We start from the raw sequence: 15,626 nt of genomic DNA on the forward strand, positions 1-15,626 counted from the left end.
AATAAATAAATTAACACAAGTCCACTGTCCTCAAGAGTGACCAAAGAGGAAAAGAGAGACCTGATTTACTTATCTTATGAGCTCATAGGTAAAGAAACCTTTCTAGATCTCGGAAATTAAACGTACAATTAGCATTTAAGGTAGTGAGGTGAATAAAATTTACTTTCCAAAACCCAAATGGAAAACAAGAAGAATGAGAAACAGAAAGGAAAAGACCATCTTTGTTTAAAGACCATACACTGCAGGCCTGAATCGCAAATCCATGGGAAAATCAAATGAGTGAGGAACTCGGCAAGGGAAGACTCTTACTGTAATTTTTTTTTTTTTTTAACGTCTGAGGTACTAACATAAAAGTTCCTTCTTCAAAGTTAATTAAGTGGTTAGAAAAATATATATATATATATATACCGGCTGGGCACAGTGGCTCACATCTATAATCTCAGCACTTTGGGAAGCCAAGGAGGGCAGATCCCTTGAGGCCAGGAGTTCAAGACCAGCCTGGTCAACACGGCAAAATCCCGTTTCTACTAAAACTACAAGGAAAAAAAATTAGTCAGACGTGATGGCACACGCCTGTAATCCCAGCTACTCAGGAGGCTGAGGCAAGAGAATCGCTTGAACCTGGGAGGTGGAGGTTGCATTGAACCAAGATCGCACCACTGCACTCCAGCCTGGGCAACAGAGCAAGACTCTGTCTCAAAACAAAACAAAAACAAAACCAACTACCCATTGTGTGGGATAACAAAATAAGGCGTCTTCCTGTATCTTGTACTTAATGAAGGGGCATGGGGGATAGATAGCCCATCTTCACATGGTGACCAGTGTGTGTTGTCTTTGTGGTATAGGTTAGGCTGCTGTGTAACAAAGTGATCTCAAAATAGAATGGGTGCGCCAATATAGAAATGTGTTTGTCACGTAATAGCTTAGTGTAGTCAGGTAGATAGACATCTTTACTCTTCCAGGTTATACAGTGACCCAAGTTCTTTTTCTCTTGTCCTCATCATCCCTGGCATCTCCAAAATCAGAGTAAATATGCACTGTTCCTCATAAGGTGTTTTCTATAAATGAAGTTTAAATACCCATTTTCTTCTCTTATGATTTACTTTCCCCTCCTCCTGTGCTATTCAACAATAAAAATAACTTATTTCTGGATTTAAATTTTATTTTTCTTTTCACCTGTGTTATTGATGATCAACAGGCTGGTACGGGGTTCCTGGGGAAGTTGTCCAGGAGACAGAAAATACAATTCGGTTTTAAATTCCCAATCGATCTTTTCACTTAACATAGCATATATTATATTTTCGACAATCAAAGGGAATATTGCGATTCCAAATACCAATAATCTAAACAATAAAGAAACATTAGCATATGAATCTCTAGGAATTTCATTTATTTAGTAAGACATTCCACAAATATTTGTTGAGTGCCAAGCCTGCCTTATGCCTATCATGATTTGGTACTAAAATTCTGAAGGTAATACCCTAGCATGCTACACAGTACCAGAAGGTATTACTATATAAACACCAGGTTATGAAACCATGAAAACAAAACACACCTGCATGTATAAGCCTAATCGAGTGTGAACATTCAAGTATTCCCACTGTCAGAAAACTTAAATGCTGAATTTGTCCACCCCGTGGCAGGAATGTCAGATACTGTGTTCAAAATTATCTTCTGGTTTGAACCTCTTTTGAAACTCATGATCTAACAAAACCACAGTACTCTGCTACTCACAGGGTCAATAAAACTTTCGTTTGACGTTTCAACTTTAAGAAACGGAGCCGCGCCATGGCAAAGACTTGCATTCTCCAGAGGTGCATGTCACTCACAGCTGTCTGCATTTCAGAGAAGGAAGAGTGAGCCAGCTCCATTTCATTGAGGCTTTCAGAGTCTCTTATCATCTCCACTTGTTCGAAATCTATATACACACACACACAAACACATATTATAATATTAATGCCATCCTGGAGGCATCACAGATTTTCCTTAGTAATATTAAGAACAGTATTACATGGCCAGGCGTGGTGGCTTACGCCGGTAATCCCAGCACTCTGGAAGGCTGAGATGGGCAGATCACCTGAGGTCAGGGTTTCAAGACCAGCCTGGTCAACATGGCGAAATCCTGTCTCTACCAAAAATACAAAACTTAGCCGGGCCTGGTGGCGGGCGCCTGTAATCCCAGCTCCTCAGGAGGCTGAGGTAGGAGAATCGTTTGAACCTGGGAGGCAGAGGTTGCTGTGAGCCGAGATTGTGCCACTGCACTCTGGCCTAGGAGACAGAGTAAGATTCTGTCTCAAAAAAAAAAAAAAAAAAGTTTTACATTTGTTTTATTTTTATAACCAATTCAAAGGAATTATTTAGACATCATTTTTCAATATTTATTAAGTTTATACTTCACCACTGCCATCTATATTTTCTTCCTATAGTTAAGTTTGTAATTACCAATGGTGATAAAAAAGTAAAAGTTTAAATCAAATAAAGTTTTAGATTGCTTATGGTTACAGTGCAAACAATATAAGAAGCATGTTATGATGCCCATATTCTATACTTAGTGAGAAAATATGCTGAATTCATACCAAAAGAATAATTCACAAAAATGGTGATCTCATTGTGCCCAATATTTGAAAAGCAAAGAAATTTCCAAGAGTATCATTACTTGGAGGGATTTTTAAGAAATCTTCTGCATAAAAATATCCAGTCATTACCACCTAAATATCTACTACTAAGGTATCAATCATTTAGTAGTATAGGGGTAAGATCATCAGCTCTGAACTGCCAGATCTGTACATGAGTCTTACATCTGTGATCAGGGAAAATCACTTAACTGCTCACAGGTCTGATTTTCTCATTTGTAAACCAATGCCAATGACACTTCTTGGAAAGGTTATTATAGGAAGATAATGTTGAAGGCATATATATCAATGTATATCCATACATTAAGCATAAGAGGAGCTCCATAATGACAATGATTATTATCACCCATTAAAATATACAAGAGAGGATGCTGAGAATTCTCCCCACTAAGACCTTAGTGGAATTTTGTATATTAACAAGATAAGAGCAATTTTTATCTTAAAAAAAATCTGTTCAGACCTCATTCCCCTAATTAAGAGCCTTTCACAGCCTGAAGGTATCTAAGAAGCAGGGAACATCTGAGGATAGGAAATAGTTTCCAAAAGGAAACTTGGTAGACTCCATGAAGGGATCTGTGATCAGTCGTAGTAATGATGCTAAGAAATAATGACAGCCCATTTCAAACGGCAGAGCCAAATTTGGAATGAAATCACATTTCTCAGTGTGAATCACCCACAAGAAATAATAAACACTAAATTGACACATGATCATTTGGGAATTGGTTTTCTATGAATTACACAAATGGCTTTACCTTGTTCGATAGTTGATTGTCCTTCCAGTTTCATAAAGATTTCATTTAGAGTTGACATGGAAATGTCATAACCTGTCACTCCCTGGTCAGAACACTTATCCAGATTACTGAAAAGATCTAAGGCAAAAAATATGAATAGATACTTTGAAAAACCACATCGAGAACTAAACCAAGTAAATTAATACTTATTTAAAAGATGATACATAATATTGTTAAGAAAATTATGTCTTTGGAGTATCACAGTAGTCAAAAGCAAAATTTCATGAGAATCCTCTCCTTCTCTGAAATAACTAAGGAAGACCTCTTCCTCCATCCTCAAACTGTCTCACTTCATCTTCCATTCTCAGTTTATGAGCTTCCTGTAGATTTCTCTGCAGAAATCTGAACAATCAGAAAGACCATTATCTTCTCACCTCCACACTACAAACCCATGTATATCTCTACCTATATTCTGGGTCTTCTTTCTGTATAAGTCTTTCAATGGTTTCTCAATGCATTTAAAATAAAAATCAAAGTCAATAACACAACCTCTGAAGCTCCGAAAGAGCCTGTCTCCATCTATCCATACAACCTTACCCACCTCCACTTGCCATTCTGCTCCCTCACTCATTGCCCTCCAGACATCCTCCTTTCCCCTTGACTTGGAGTGTTCTTGACCATTTTCTTCTTGTGGCCTTCAGTGGCCACTCTACATAAACCTCAGCCAGACACCAGTCATCACTCTAACTCACTGGCCTTGTTTATTATTTTAGTGTACAATTGTTGAAAAATTTGTATATTTTGTGTGTCTACTTTTCCCTATCTAGTTAGATGTAGGCTGTGGTATTTCTAGTTGCTGGAGCAGTGCCTTTTATATAATACTTTCCCAGTACACATTTATTGGCTAATTCTTTCATGGAGATACTTGGATGAGATGGCAGGATTCTAGAAGACTCTTAGATGCTACTTTCTACTTTGGGTGGGAGGATGGGCCAATGACATTATTGAGAGGAACTAGGTGGATGAGACTGTAGCATACACTGTGTTTCCCCATGACCTGCACACGGCAGCAAGGGACCTGGGAGTCCCATGTCCTGAAAAGGATATAAGCATGCCATTCGACTAGCAGAGGCCTTGAGTCTGTGTAAAGAGGCTGCCATGGGCTGGGACGTCAACAAAGTAACTCTGGCAAAGTAACATATTCCAGTAGTGGTACCAACATATAAATCCTTATTCTTCTTCTCTGACCAAAAATGAAAGTGGACCAGTTGCACCTCACAGGGCCTTAGTCCAAGAACAAAATAACATGGCGTAGTCCACTGATCTGAGAAGAACACCATCTTCTATGCTACTGCAGGGACATAGAGAGCTGCCACACTGGGGAGTGAAGCTAAAATCTGGGAATTCCTGCGTATTTGCCTAATGAAACTGAATTATGTAAAAGAGCTTATTTAAGGCAGGTATATAGGGAGTTATACCTTTAACAAACTAAATGTTTAAACCAAAGGGAAGCTGTTTAAATCAAAAGACACTGAAATACATTTCCTCATTTGTAAGATAGGGCAAGTTATAGCACCCATCTCATAGAAAAAACAGTTGTGAGAACTAAAGGAGTTAATATATATGAAACCATTAGAACAGTGCCTAACATGTAGAAAACATTACACAAAGAGCTAGTAATCTTTAGGATTGCTTATCAAACAAAGTCAGAATGGGTGCTGCTACCCAGTTGGCAGGGAACCGAGGGTTGAACACTTTTGTAGACTATGTAAGTTGTTTTTCTCTGCAAAATAACACATGCACAATTAAAATAGAGAAATCCTGCCTTATCCACAGTTTCATTTTTCACGGTTTCAATTATCCACCGTCAACTGCTGTCTAAAAACATAAAATGGAAAATTCGAGAAATAATTCATAAGTTTTCAGTTGTGTGCCCTTGTAAGTAGTGTGATGAAATCCTTCACCATCCCACTCCATCTTGCTCAGGCTCAGGACACGCATCATCCCCTGTCCAGCAGAACCATGCTATACCCGCCTGTCACTTAGTAGCCCTCTGGGATATTAGAGCAACTGTCATGCTATTGCAGTACAAGGCACCCCTATTTTACCTAATAAGGCTCCCAAAGTGCAAGAGTAATGATGCTGGCAATTTGGATATGCCAAAGAAAAGCCATAAAATGCTTTCTGTAAGTGAAAAGGTGAAAGTTCTCAACAAGGGGAAAAAAAAAATCTTAGGCTGATGCTAAGATCTAATGTAAGAATAAATCTTCTGTCTGTGAAATTGTGAAAAAGGCAAAAGAAATTCATGCTACTTTTGCGGTTGCACCTCAAACTGCAAAAGTTACAGCCACAATGCCTGTTAAATGCTTAGTTAAGATGGAAAAGGCATTCAATGTGTAGGTGGAAGACATGAACAGAAATGTTTTCGGATCGATGGCAATTAGGTTTGGTTCTATCCACGGTTTCAGGCATGAACTGGAGATCTTGGAACTATCTATTCCTTGTGAATAATGGGGGGCTACCTTACAAAGAGAAACTTGTAGCAGAAACCTTTCTGCCCCACCAACATCTCTTCTGGATTCACCTGGACACGGTAAATCTACTTATTAAAAGCACCTGCCTGAGGTCCTTTTTCTGTACTTGGAAGTATTCTAAGCTCATGTTCAGAGTAAGCCAGATGGATGAGAAAGTTAATGCTCTCGTAGGCATCCCTTAATCAACAATGGATGGGGAACAGTGGGTAAGAACCCCAGCTTACTCACCCCTCTGGTGACAAAACGCTGAACCCACTTATTTCATTTATTTCCCTTCCATGGGCATTGCACCTCAATTGTCTACCACAGTAATCTGTTCCAGAATTCAGACTTCCCTGGCTGCCTTCCCTTCCCTCTCACCTGTCCCCATTATCTGCTGGTGCTTCAAGGAAGCAACTACCCAATAAATCAATGGCACTCAATCCTTCCTCTCGAGTTCTGCTTCTCAGGTGGCCAAAACTAAGAAAAAGTCTAAATTAATTAGACAAAGAAAATTGCTATAATAATAAAGTGAACATTTTTTCCCAAATTTCATGTATTGTAATCATAGTTGAGTTACCTGGAAATATGTTTGTCCTTTCCAATGGCAAAGTATATACAAGCTTTTCTTTGTTTTTTGTTTTTAATTTAGCGTCGGGGATGTGATGAGTAATGAAGGATGTTATTTGTTCTGGATTACATATTTCATTCCTATGTAAACTAATATTTAAAAGAAAAGACAAGTCATTTGCATTTTCTTTTTTTTTACTTTTTAAATTATTATTATTTTATTTTTTCCTTAAGTTATTGAGGTAAAGGTGGTATTTGGCTACATTCATAAGTTATTTAGTGGAGATTTGTGAGATCCTGGTGCACACGTCACCTGAGTAGTATACACTGCACCACATTTATTGTCTTTTATCCCTCACCCACAAAAGAAGAGCTTTAATTGAACACCTAGCTGTAGAGCACTACTTTGCTTGGCTTTATGAAACAAAAAGATGAGTAAATTATAACATGATAGTAATCTATCAGTTTGAACATTTTATAATCTATATATAGAAAATGTATAAGCTCAGAACAATTACAAATATACAAACAAATATATAATGTAAATTAAACGATATAGAGTTTTATATGTATAGTTATAGATAAATGGAGGAAGGTGAGAATGTTAGGAAGAAGAGACTTCTTAGGGAAAATAATTATTATACCAGACCATATCATTAGCTAGTAGAGAAAATCTGGCCCACATGCATGCTTTGTTTGACCATAGAGTTTTTTAAAACAATATTTTAGCCTGGATATACACTGATATGGTTTGGCTGTGTGCCCACCCAAATGTCATCTTGAATTGTAGTTCCCATAATTCCTACATGTCATAGGAGGGACCCAGTGGGAGGTAACTGAATCATAGGGGTGGTGACCCTCATGTTATTCTCATGATAGTGAGTTCTCATGAGATATGATGGTTTTATAAGGGGCTTTTCCCTGCCTTCACTCTGCATTTCTCCTTGCTGTCACCATGTGAAGAAGGGTGTGTTTGCTTTCCCTTCTGCCATGATTGTAAGTTTCCTGAGACCTACTCAGCCACGCTGAACTGTGAGTCAATTAAACCTCTTTCCTTTATATATTACCCAGTCTCGGGTATGTCATTAGCAGCATGAGAACAGACTAATATATACACTTTTTTGTTAGCCACAGTTATCATTACTCTCTGCCCCTAGATTTCTCCTTGTTGATACTGGCTTCTGAAATTATTTGCCTTTTTGCCCTATGAAAGAATGAAAACACATTCCAGAATTATACGGATTGGCTAAGGAAAATGACAGTAGGAAGAAGGTAGAGGTTTAGGCTACACAGAACAGCTACCTGGAAAAATGGCACATGAAGTAGACCTGCTGTGAAAAGTCAGGCTTGGTTTATCATGTTGAAATGTTGCCAATGATTAACATTGTAAAGACACAGGAGGAAGGAAAGTAGGAAAAGTATTCAGGAAACACTGATCAATCCAGTTTGGTAGAGATGAAGCATGAGGCCAGTTCTGTTTCATAATTGTCCAACTTTTTCATATACCAGTATTGAAAACACATAAATCCAATCTATTCCCAAAGCCTTTACCTTAGGTGATATCCAAGACCCCACCTTCTTTTCAAAAAGATAGAAGAACCTGCACACTTCAGTCTCCCATTGGACATGATCACTTTTCTATCTGAATGAAAGAAATCAAGTGAGAAAAGACATTCGGGGTCATTCATTTCTTCCTTCTCTAGTAAAGAAAGATGAGGAGCCAATGCTCAGAAGTGCAAAGGAGATGTATTCAACAGGGTATAACTAGATCTAGTGTGCATTTTAACATTTGAAATACACATTAAAATTGATGCATTTAAAATGAACTCATGATATTATTCAACCATAAAAAAGAATGAAACCATGTCTTTTGCAGCAACATGGATGGAACTGGAGTCTATTATGATAAGTGAAACAACAGAGAAACAGAAAGTCAAATACTGCATGTTCTCATTTATAAGTGGGGGCTAAATAATGGGTATACATGGACATACAGTATGGAATAATAGACACTGACGACTCGGAAGTGTGGAAGAGTCAGAGGCGGATGGGGAATGAGAAATTATTTAATGGGTACAATGTACATTAATTGGTGATGAATACACCAAAAGCCCAGACTTCACCACTACATAATATATCCATGTAACAAAACTGTATTTGTACTCATTAAATTTATACAAATAAATTAAATTAAAAACAAGCTCATGAACACCAGTCTATCTGCATCTTCCAACACTTTCTGAAAAAAAAACCACATAAATTACATGGTATACTGTATACTCTGATGCTAAAAAATGAGTGACTATTTTTCAGCTAAGTATATATAAAAGAAGATTTGAATGTTTAAATTAATTGATAGCTGACCTAAAAAAAAAATGGGTAATCAGAATTTTTCATTAGTTGTCACTACCTAGCAAATGTACAACCAGAAAGGAATTCCACAGTGGAACTAGATTCCTGTCATCCTCCTGACTGCTATGGAATGTAAGAACATTGCTATCATGAGAGCAGGGCTCTTACCCTGGGAATAGACTTCGCTTCTAAATTCCCCAATTGCATCATGGTAATACTGAGATAAAACCAACAATTACCAGCCAGGATGTCAGCCTCATCCATGGACTGGGTGCTGAAAAGGATCACATGATCTGCTCTATGCTCTCTCAGGAGGCTCCACACTTGATCTCTGGAAAAAGGATCCAATCCAGTAGTTGGTTCATCTAAGAGCAAAATCTACAGAGAATGAAGATACATAAAATATGTCTCTCATATTAACTACATCCAGATGATAGCATGAAAAACAATAAATACCATAAAATAATAACCATCCAGTCATTTTTCTCCAACATATTTCTATTTATAGTTAAACATAGCAGGCTCTCTCTTGATACATTACAATGAAAGCTCTATCACCTTTAGTGGTAAAAGAACTTGACATTTTGCAGACATTCAACCTGCATCCTTCCCCATGCATAATCTAACTTACTTGAGGATCTCCTAAAATGGCAATCCCAAAAGTCAGCTTTCTTTTCTGTCCTTCACTTAAATGTTTGGCAAGGTTATCTTGAATGTTTTGCATGTCCAATTCCAGTAATATTCGTTGTACCTATATGAGAAAATATACAACTTTTAAAATCCAAAATGGTTCATATTATGCTATTTTAACCGCTCATTAAAGCAGTCGATATTTGTTATGGGACCTCTTTGCCTAAATTTTATTCATAACAAGGCATATAAATCATTGAAGAGAATTCTGCGGTCATGATTTAATTTGGTAAGTGGTTAGCAGGTCAGTTAATCCAAGCATGCCCTCCTACCTCTTGTTCCACTTCCTGTGGATGAATCCCTTTTATTTTAGCAAACAGGCTGAGGTTTTCCTTCACGGTGAGTATGTCAAATTGAACATTGAATTGAGGACAGACACCAGTTATCTTTCTGATTTCCTCCAAGTCTTGCATTTCAGAGAGATTTTTATTATAGATGGTAACTGATCCTAAGAATGGAAGTTAAAAATAAAATTGGCAAGATAATACATTTTATTAATATTCATAGATTTCATTTAAGAAAATATTGGCATATATTCACAAATGTCTAAAATGATTTGTGAACAACTACTAATTATTCTTGACATAAATATATGCTTACAGAACTGCACATTTGTGAACACAATTTGTGAACAACTACTAATTATTCCTGACACAAACATATGCTTGTAGAACTGCACATTTACCCTGAAATATCACACGATGGAATAAATAAAATAATTTTATAAATATTGCAGAAATATGAAGCATATTCAAAATTATGTAGCTCTTGGAAACAACTTTAGATAAACATTATTTCTCTTAAGCCATCAAATTTAAAATTTAAAATGAAAGGCATATGCTTGACCTCATTTTATTATAAGACATCTTGCCTTTGAGAAATTTCTTCTTGCTCACCTTCTGTTGGAACAGACAATCCATTAAGAATATTTAGCAGTGAAGATTTGCCAGCTCCACTGTGACCCAGAATTGCCGTGATTTGACCTTCATATATGTCAAACAGCAAGCCTATTTTTAGAACAAATTATTAGAACAAATTGTTAACAAATTATTAACAGTATAAACTGAGGGGCATTAGACCAGTCTGGTCCCAATATAGAACAAGGCTATTTAGTTTAGTGGTGTATTTCTCAGCATTTCAATACTTTAAAATACACAATGTTCAATATTTTCCTAACTGCCAAAATAATATGTGACAAAACTGTAATATTTAAAATAATAGGTCACTGGTGCAGGATATAGTGACCGATGGAACAGAATAGAAGTCTAATGTGGACCAAAGTAAATATAAAAATAGAGAGTAATCAAATGACCTTTCAAACTTATTAAAAAGATGGTTTATTTAATGAATAATTTTGGGACAACTAAACAAATAAATTAACAAATTGTATGTTTGTAATTTTTTTTTTTTTTTTCTTTTTTGCGACAGGATCTCATTCTGCCACCTAGACTGGAGTGCAGTGGAGCAAGTGGAGCAATCACAGCTCACTGCAGCCTCAATCTCCCACGCTTAGGCAATTCTCCCATGTCAGCCCCCTCTAGCTGAGACTACCGGCCCACGCCACCACACTTGGCTAATTTTTGTATTTTTAGTAGAGACAGGGTTTCACCATGTTGCCCAGGCTGGATTCAAACTCCTGAGTTCAAGCAATTCACCCACTTTGGGATTTACAGGGATGAGCCACCATGCCTGGCCTGTAATTTTTAAATGGAAAGTATACAGTGTTTTCCAGGGTAAGAGGGAAGTGATACTGGCTGTTGGGACTGACACATAGTAACAGGAAAAATAAAATAGAAGCCTCAGTTTTCTCATCTGCAAAGTGAGAGATGTATTAATATGTCTTTCACAGGCCAAAATGTAAAATGGTACATGTAAATCACTTAGCATAGTTTCCAGCACATACCAAGTCCTCAATGAAATCTAAGTGTTTATTGCTATTGTTGTCATTGTCATTACTATTCATTATGTATTGCTTCTGGGAGTATGACTTTTTATAATTCTCACGGGAAATAATTTGAAATATGAATCAAGAATCTTGAAAGTATGCTTCCTTTGAATAATTCTGCTTCTAGAAATTTATATTCAAGAAACAATTTATGACATTTACAAAGACTGAACAAGGCTGTTCATTCTAGTATTTTTTATTACACTAAAAATTGGAAACAAACTGGATCTCATACATTGGTGTGTTAATAAGTTAATCCCGGTATCCATATAATGGAATGCTATTTGGCTTCTGAAAAATAGGCCATAGATAAAAGATTTCAAAAGTGTGTCCCAAATGTGCTGCAGATGTGCTCCAGAAACTAACTCCATGAGGAAGGAAGAGGAGGCTAAGGGAATGCAACCACTTCCCTGGTTTCCCAAAGAGCAGCTACACTTGGTTTGAATTTATATTCACATTTTAATGTATTGATGTCCAATGCTTTTAATTTTTTAAGGTGCTGCTATTTTTAAAATGAACAAAATGCTTAAAGACGTTTTCTGTTTAGACAAAAAGAAGTTCATGACTTGATGGAGTGCAAAGGTAGTTCAAAATGTGTTCCAAAACTTTAAGTAATTGATTTAAAATTATTTCAATATATCCTGAGCTAAAATTAAAGAACAAAATCACAGATCTAGATGGTATTTAATGAGAGAAACCTAGAGAGAAAATAAAATTGCTCATACAAATACATTAAATTCTCAAAGACCTAATCTAAAAGTAATGAATAAGACTGAATTAAAGGATGCTGCATTTATTACAAAATACATGCAATATAAACACAATGGTTGGAGAACTCTCCACTTCTGGAAGGTTCATGGCTCTTCTTTTTCAGCTTTTAAGGCTTCCTTTATAAAAATCATTTTTATTCTTCCTAAAAATCATTTTTAATAAAGCAAATTGACCTCCATGAAATGTAGCTACTCACTTTGATATTTGCTTAAATGTCTGTTATAGAAAACTGTATGTTAGAATATTTTGTATCAAAATGTGTTTTTTCATTTCAAATGATAAATTATGTTTGTAATAGGATATTGGCTTGTGAAATTTAATTCATAGTCAATGGTTTTATTCATCTTGCTTCAGTTAACCTCACCAGTACATATAAACTATGTAAATTCACCAGCTAGTATAAAACCTTTATCAGATTTCAGTTTAGATGTTCTTTCCTCACAGTGACAATATATAAAATATTGTTCATAGCAGATTAATCTTTAAAAGCAAAGATAAATTGCATCTTTCATTGTATACCATTTTTATAAATTAATAGATCCATGCAATATCTGGAAGAATTTTACAGTGTATTCTTAATCATGATTAATGTCCAAGTGATAGCATTGGGTTATTTGCATTCTTTTTTCTTTTGCTTATCTATATGCTTCAAATTTTTTCACATCGAATTGTTTCCCTTTTTTATAATAAAGAAATAAGTGAAAGAATGAAATGTTTCAATGTTTTTCTTTACCTTTCAATGCTTCCACTTTTCCAGACTTTCCTTTATATTCCTTCTTAACATTTCTGATTCTGAAATAACAAAAAGGGTGCTTACTTAGCCAACACAGAAGTGAAAATAGCACAAGCCATTAATAGCCCTAGTCATAGTGACAGCTGCAGCCAACCACTTTATGTGAAATAAGGGATGGCATAGTCTATTCAGAAAGAAAAAGACCTATTTTTGATTAATCATTTCCCCTGAGGTAGAAAATAAAGGAGTCTCTCTCAAGTTACAATTAAACTACTAGTATTTTGTCTAGAAAAGTAGAATGCTGTGTAATTATCCTCACTTTCTTCCTCGAGTTTTAGAATAGTTGGTTCTTCCCCCTGTTCAAGATCAGCTCATTTACCTGGGGCCTTAAACTGGCATCCTGCATCCTCTCCACGTCTTGTATATTGTTAGTTTATTAGTCAGACACTCTGGCACCTGCATCTTTTACAGTCCTCCCTAATAGCTCCTCTTTGAACTCAGCTCTACTTTGGACACAATTTGATTTCTCTCCTCCCTGTATTGTACAAAATTCTCAAAATAAACTTGCCATTTTCACTTCCTGACCTTTAATTCCTCTTCAATTGCACTCTGATTTCTGAACTCACCACTCCAGTGAACCACTTCATAATGAAATCATTAGTGACCTCCTAATTATAAAATACAACAAATACTTTTCTATTCTTACGTATTGGATTATAAGTCACTGTTGATGACTTTCTCTTTGTTAGTGGTGACTTAATTGCTTTGCTTCTTATTTTTCTAAATGTTCCTTTTCTGTTTCCTAATAAAGTCCTCTTACTTCATCAGACACATCAGCTTGATGTTCCACAGGGTTCTCCATGTATATGATGGATCTTCTCATTTGAGACTCTCTCCAGAAGTTTTCTTATTGGATTTTTTGTTTTAGCATCAACCTAATATTGACCCCACCCTTTTCATTGATCTTTAGACTCACACATCTAATAGCTTGCTGGATAGATAGTCTCTCTCTGTCTCTCTCTCTCACACACACACACATACATACACACACACACACACATACACACACACACACTGCTCTTAATCAGTAGTTGTCAATTGTGAATACACATTAGAATTCCAAAGGGAACTGATGCCTGCAAACAACCCTCAGAGATTCATATTATATTCACATTAATTACTTCTCTGCAGAGTTCACAGAAAAAAGATTCACATTAACTGATCTGGGGTGATGAGTTTTTCATGGCAGTAAAGGCTGAGGATTGGGATATATCAAATGTTCTTCCAAATGAGTCTAATGTGAAGCTGGGTTTGAGAATTAACTGCTCTAAAACTGCATATCCAGAACAGACTTCATTGCATTGTCACCTAAACCCATTCCCCCATCACGCTGGATCTTACTTGGCAGCATGGACATTCAACTACTCTCTTCTTGATTCTCACTCAGATTCATCACCCATCCAGCCTGGTATCATTTTTGTAAAATTTAACTCTAAAATAGTTCAAGTCTTGGGTCCATTTAAAAAATTTATATTTTAAAATCCATTTTATTTACTCCTCAATGTTCCTCATCAGCCTCAAAGGGAAAGTCAAGGCTACTTTGTACCACATGAAGCAGCCACTCATGGTCTGTCCAGTGACATCTTTCGGCATCCTCGGCCTTATGTTTTATGTGTCAGGATCACCAAACCACCATTTATATCCTGCATAAAGTTTAGCGCTTTTTGTCTTTTCTGCTGGGTGTGTCATACACATATACGTATACACATACACATGCACTCACATGCACATATGTACATATGCACAAATGAACCTTTTTATCCTTTTTATCTGTCTTATTCTTAAAAGAATGTTCATTGCAACATCATTTGTCAGAGCAAAAAATTAGAAACAACCAGAATATTCTTTAATGTAAGAAAAGATAAATAAAAATGGTAGACTCATATCTTAGAATATTTTTATATAAAAATTAAAACCAATGCATTAGCCCATAGTCAGCACTATGAATAGATCCCAAAAAGCAAAATGCTGAGTGTAGAAGCAATATGTAGAAACTTAAGTGAAGTCTGATACTATTTATAGATTATAGGAGATAAAAACACACAGAGTTATATCACATATATCTATATCACATATTGTTTAGAGCTATAAGTGTATGGTACAATATGTAAATATATGAATGGAAAGTGGGAACACCAAATCCATTATAAAGGTCAATCCTGATGAAGCAGGGAGAAAATATTTTAAAGAGATCAAAAGGGACTTTAAATAAACATATAATATATCCATCAAAAATACAAAGCAAATATGACAATAATGTTTATATCTGTGTAATATGACAATAATGTTTATATCTGTTCAACCCGGATGGTAAATATGTCAGCTTTAAAAGCCTAAATTTATTCAGTAATTTTTAACTATTTAAAAGAAAAATAGATGTTCTCTTCTTCGATTTCCCTGAACTAGGGTAGTTAACACTTCTATTGACTAAATAACAGTAGTTAATATCTCTATCCCTACATTTATCACATTGAATTTCATGTACCTATTTATCTTCTTCCCTAGGCTGTGTGCTCCTTGAAAGACAGTTTATTGTTCATCTTTGCAGCCCTAAAGATTAGTAAAGAACCCAGCAGCAATATGTTTGTTGAGTGAATGAATTAAGCAAAGTTAAAAGGTGATGAGTCT

At 35.9% G+C, this 15,626-nt stretch overlaps 1 protein-coding gene across 1 annotated transcript in view; it reads right to left on the reverse strand.

Moving 5' to 3' along the window:
* Positions 1 to 15,626, reverse strand: part of ABCA6 (ATP binding cassette subfamily A member 6) — a 60,131-nt gene that overhangs the window by 25,179 nt on the left and 19,326 nt on the right. The window contains exons 11-20 of the mRNA XM_025363642.1: positions 12,939 to 12,997; positions 10,386 to 10,496; positions 9,762 to 9,937; positions 9,431 to 9,550; positions 9,039 to 9,177; positions 7,999 to 8,089; positions 6,458 to 6,597; positions 3,386 to 3,502; positions 1,735 to 1,918; positions 1,177 to 1,343 (exon numbers count right to left, since the gene is read on the reverse strand). Of these exons, the coding sequence (XP_025219427.1) occupies positions 1,177 to 1,343; positions 1,735 to 1,918; positions 3,386 to 3,502; positions 6,458 to 6,597; positions 7,999 to 8,089; positions 9,039 to 9,177; positions 9,431 to 9,550; positions 9,762 to 9,937; positions 10,386 to 10,496; positions 12,939 to 12,997 (1,304 nt within the window). The remainder of the gene's footprint in view (positions 1 to 1,176; positions 1,344 to 1,734; positions 1,919 to 3,385; positions 3,503 to 6,457; positions 6,598 to 7,998; positions 8,090 to 9,038; positions 9,178 to 9,430; positions 9,551 to 9,761; positions 9,938 to 10,385; positions 10,497 to 12,938; positions 12,998 to 15,626) is intronic.

Source organism: Theropithecus gelada, chromosome 16 (assembly GCF_003255815.1).
Source record: "Theropithecus gelada isolate Dixy chromosome 16, Tgel_1.0, whole genome shotgun sequence".
In the NCBI taxonomy this organism is placed as follows: Eukaryota; Metazoa; Chordata; class Mammalia; order Primates; family Cercopithecidae; genus Theropithecus; species Theropithecus gelada.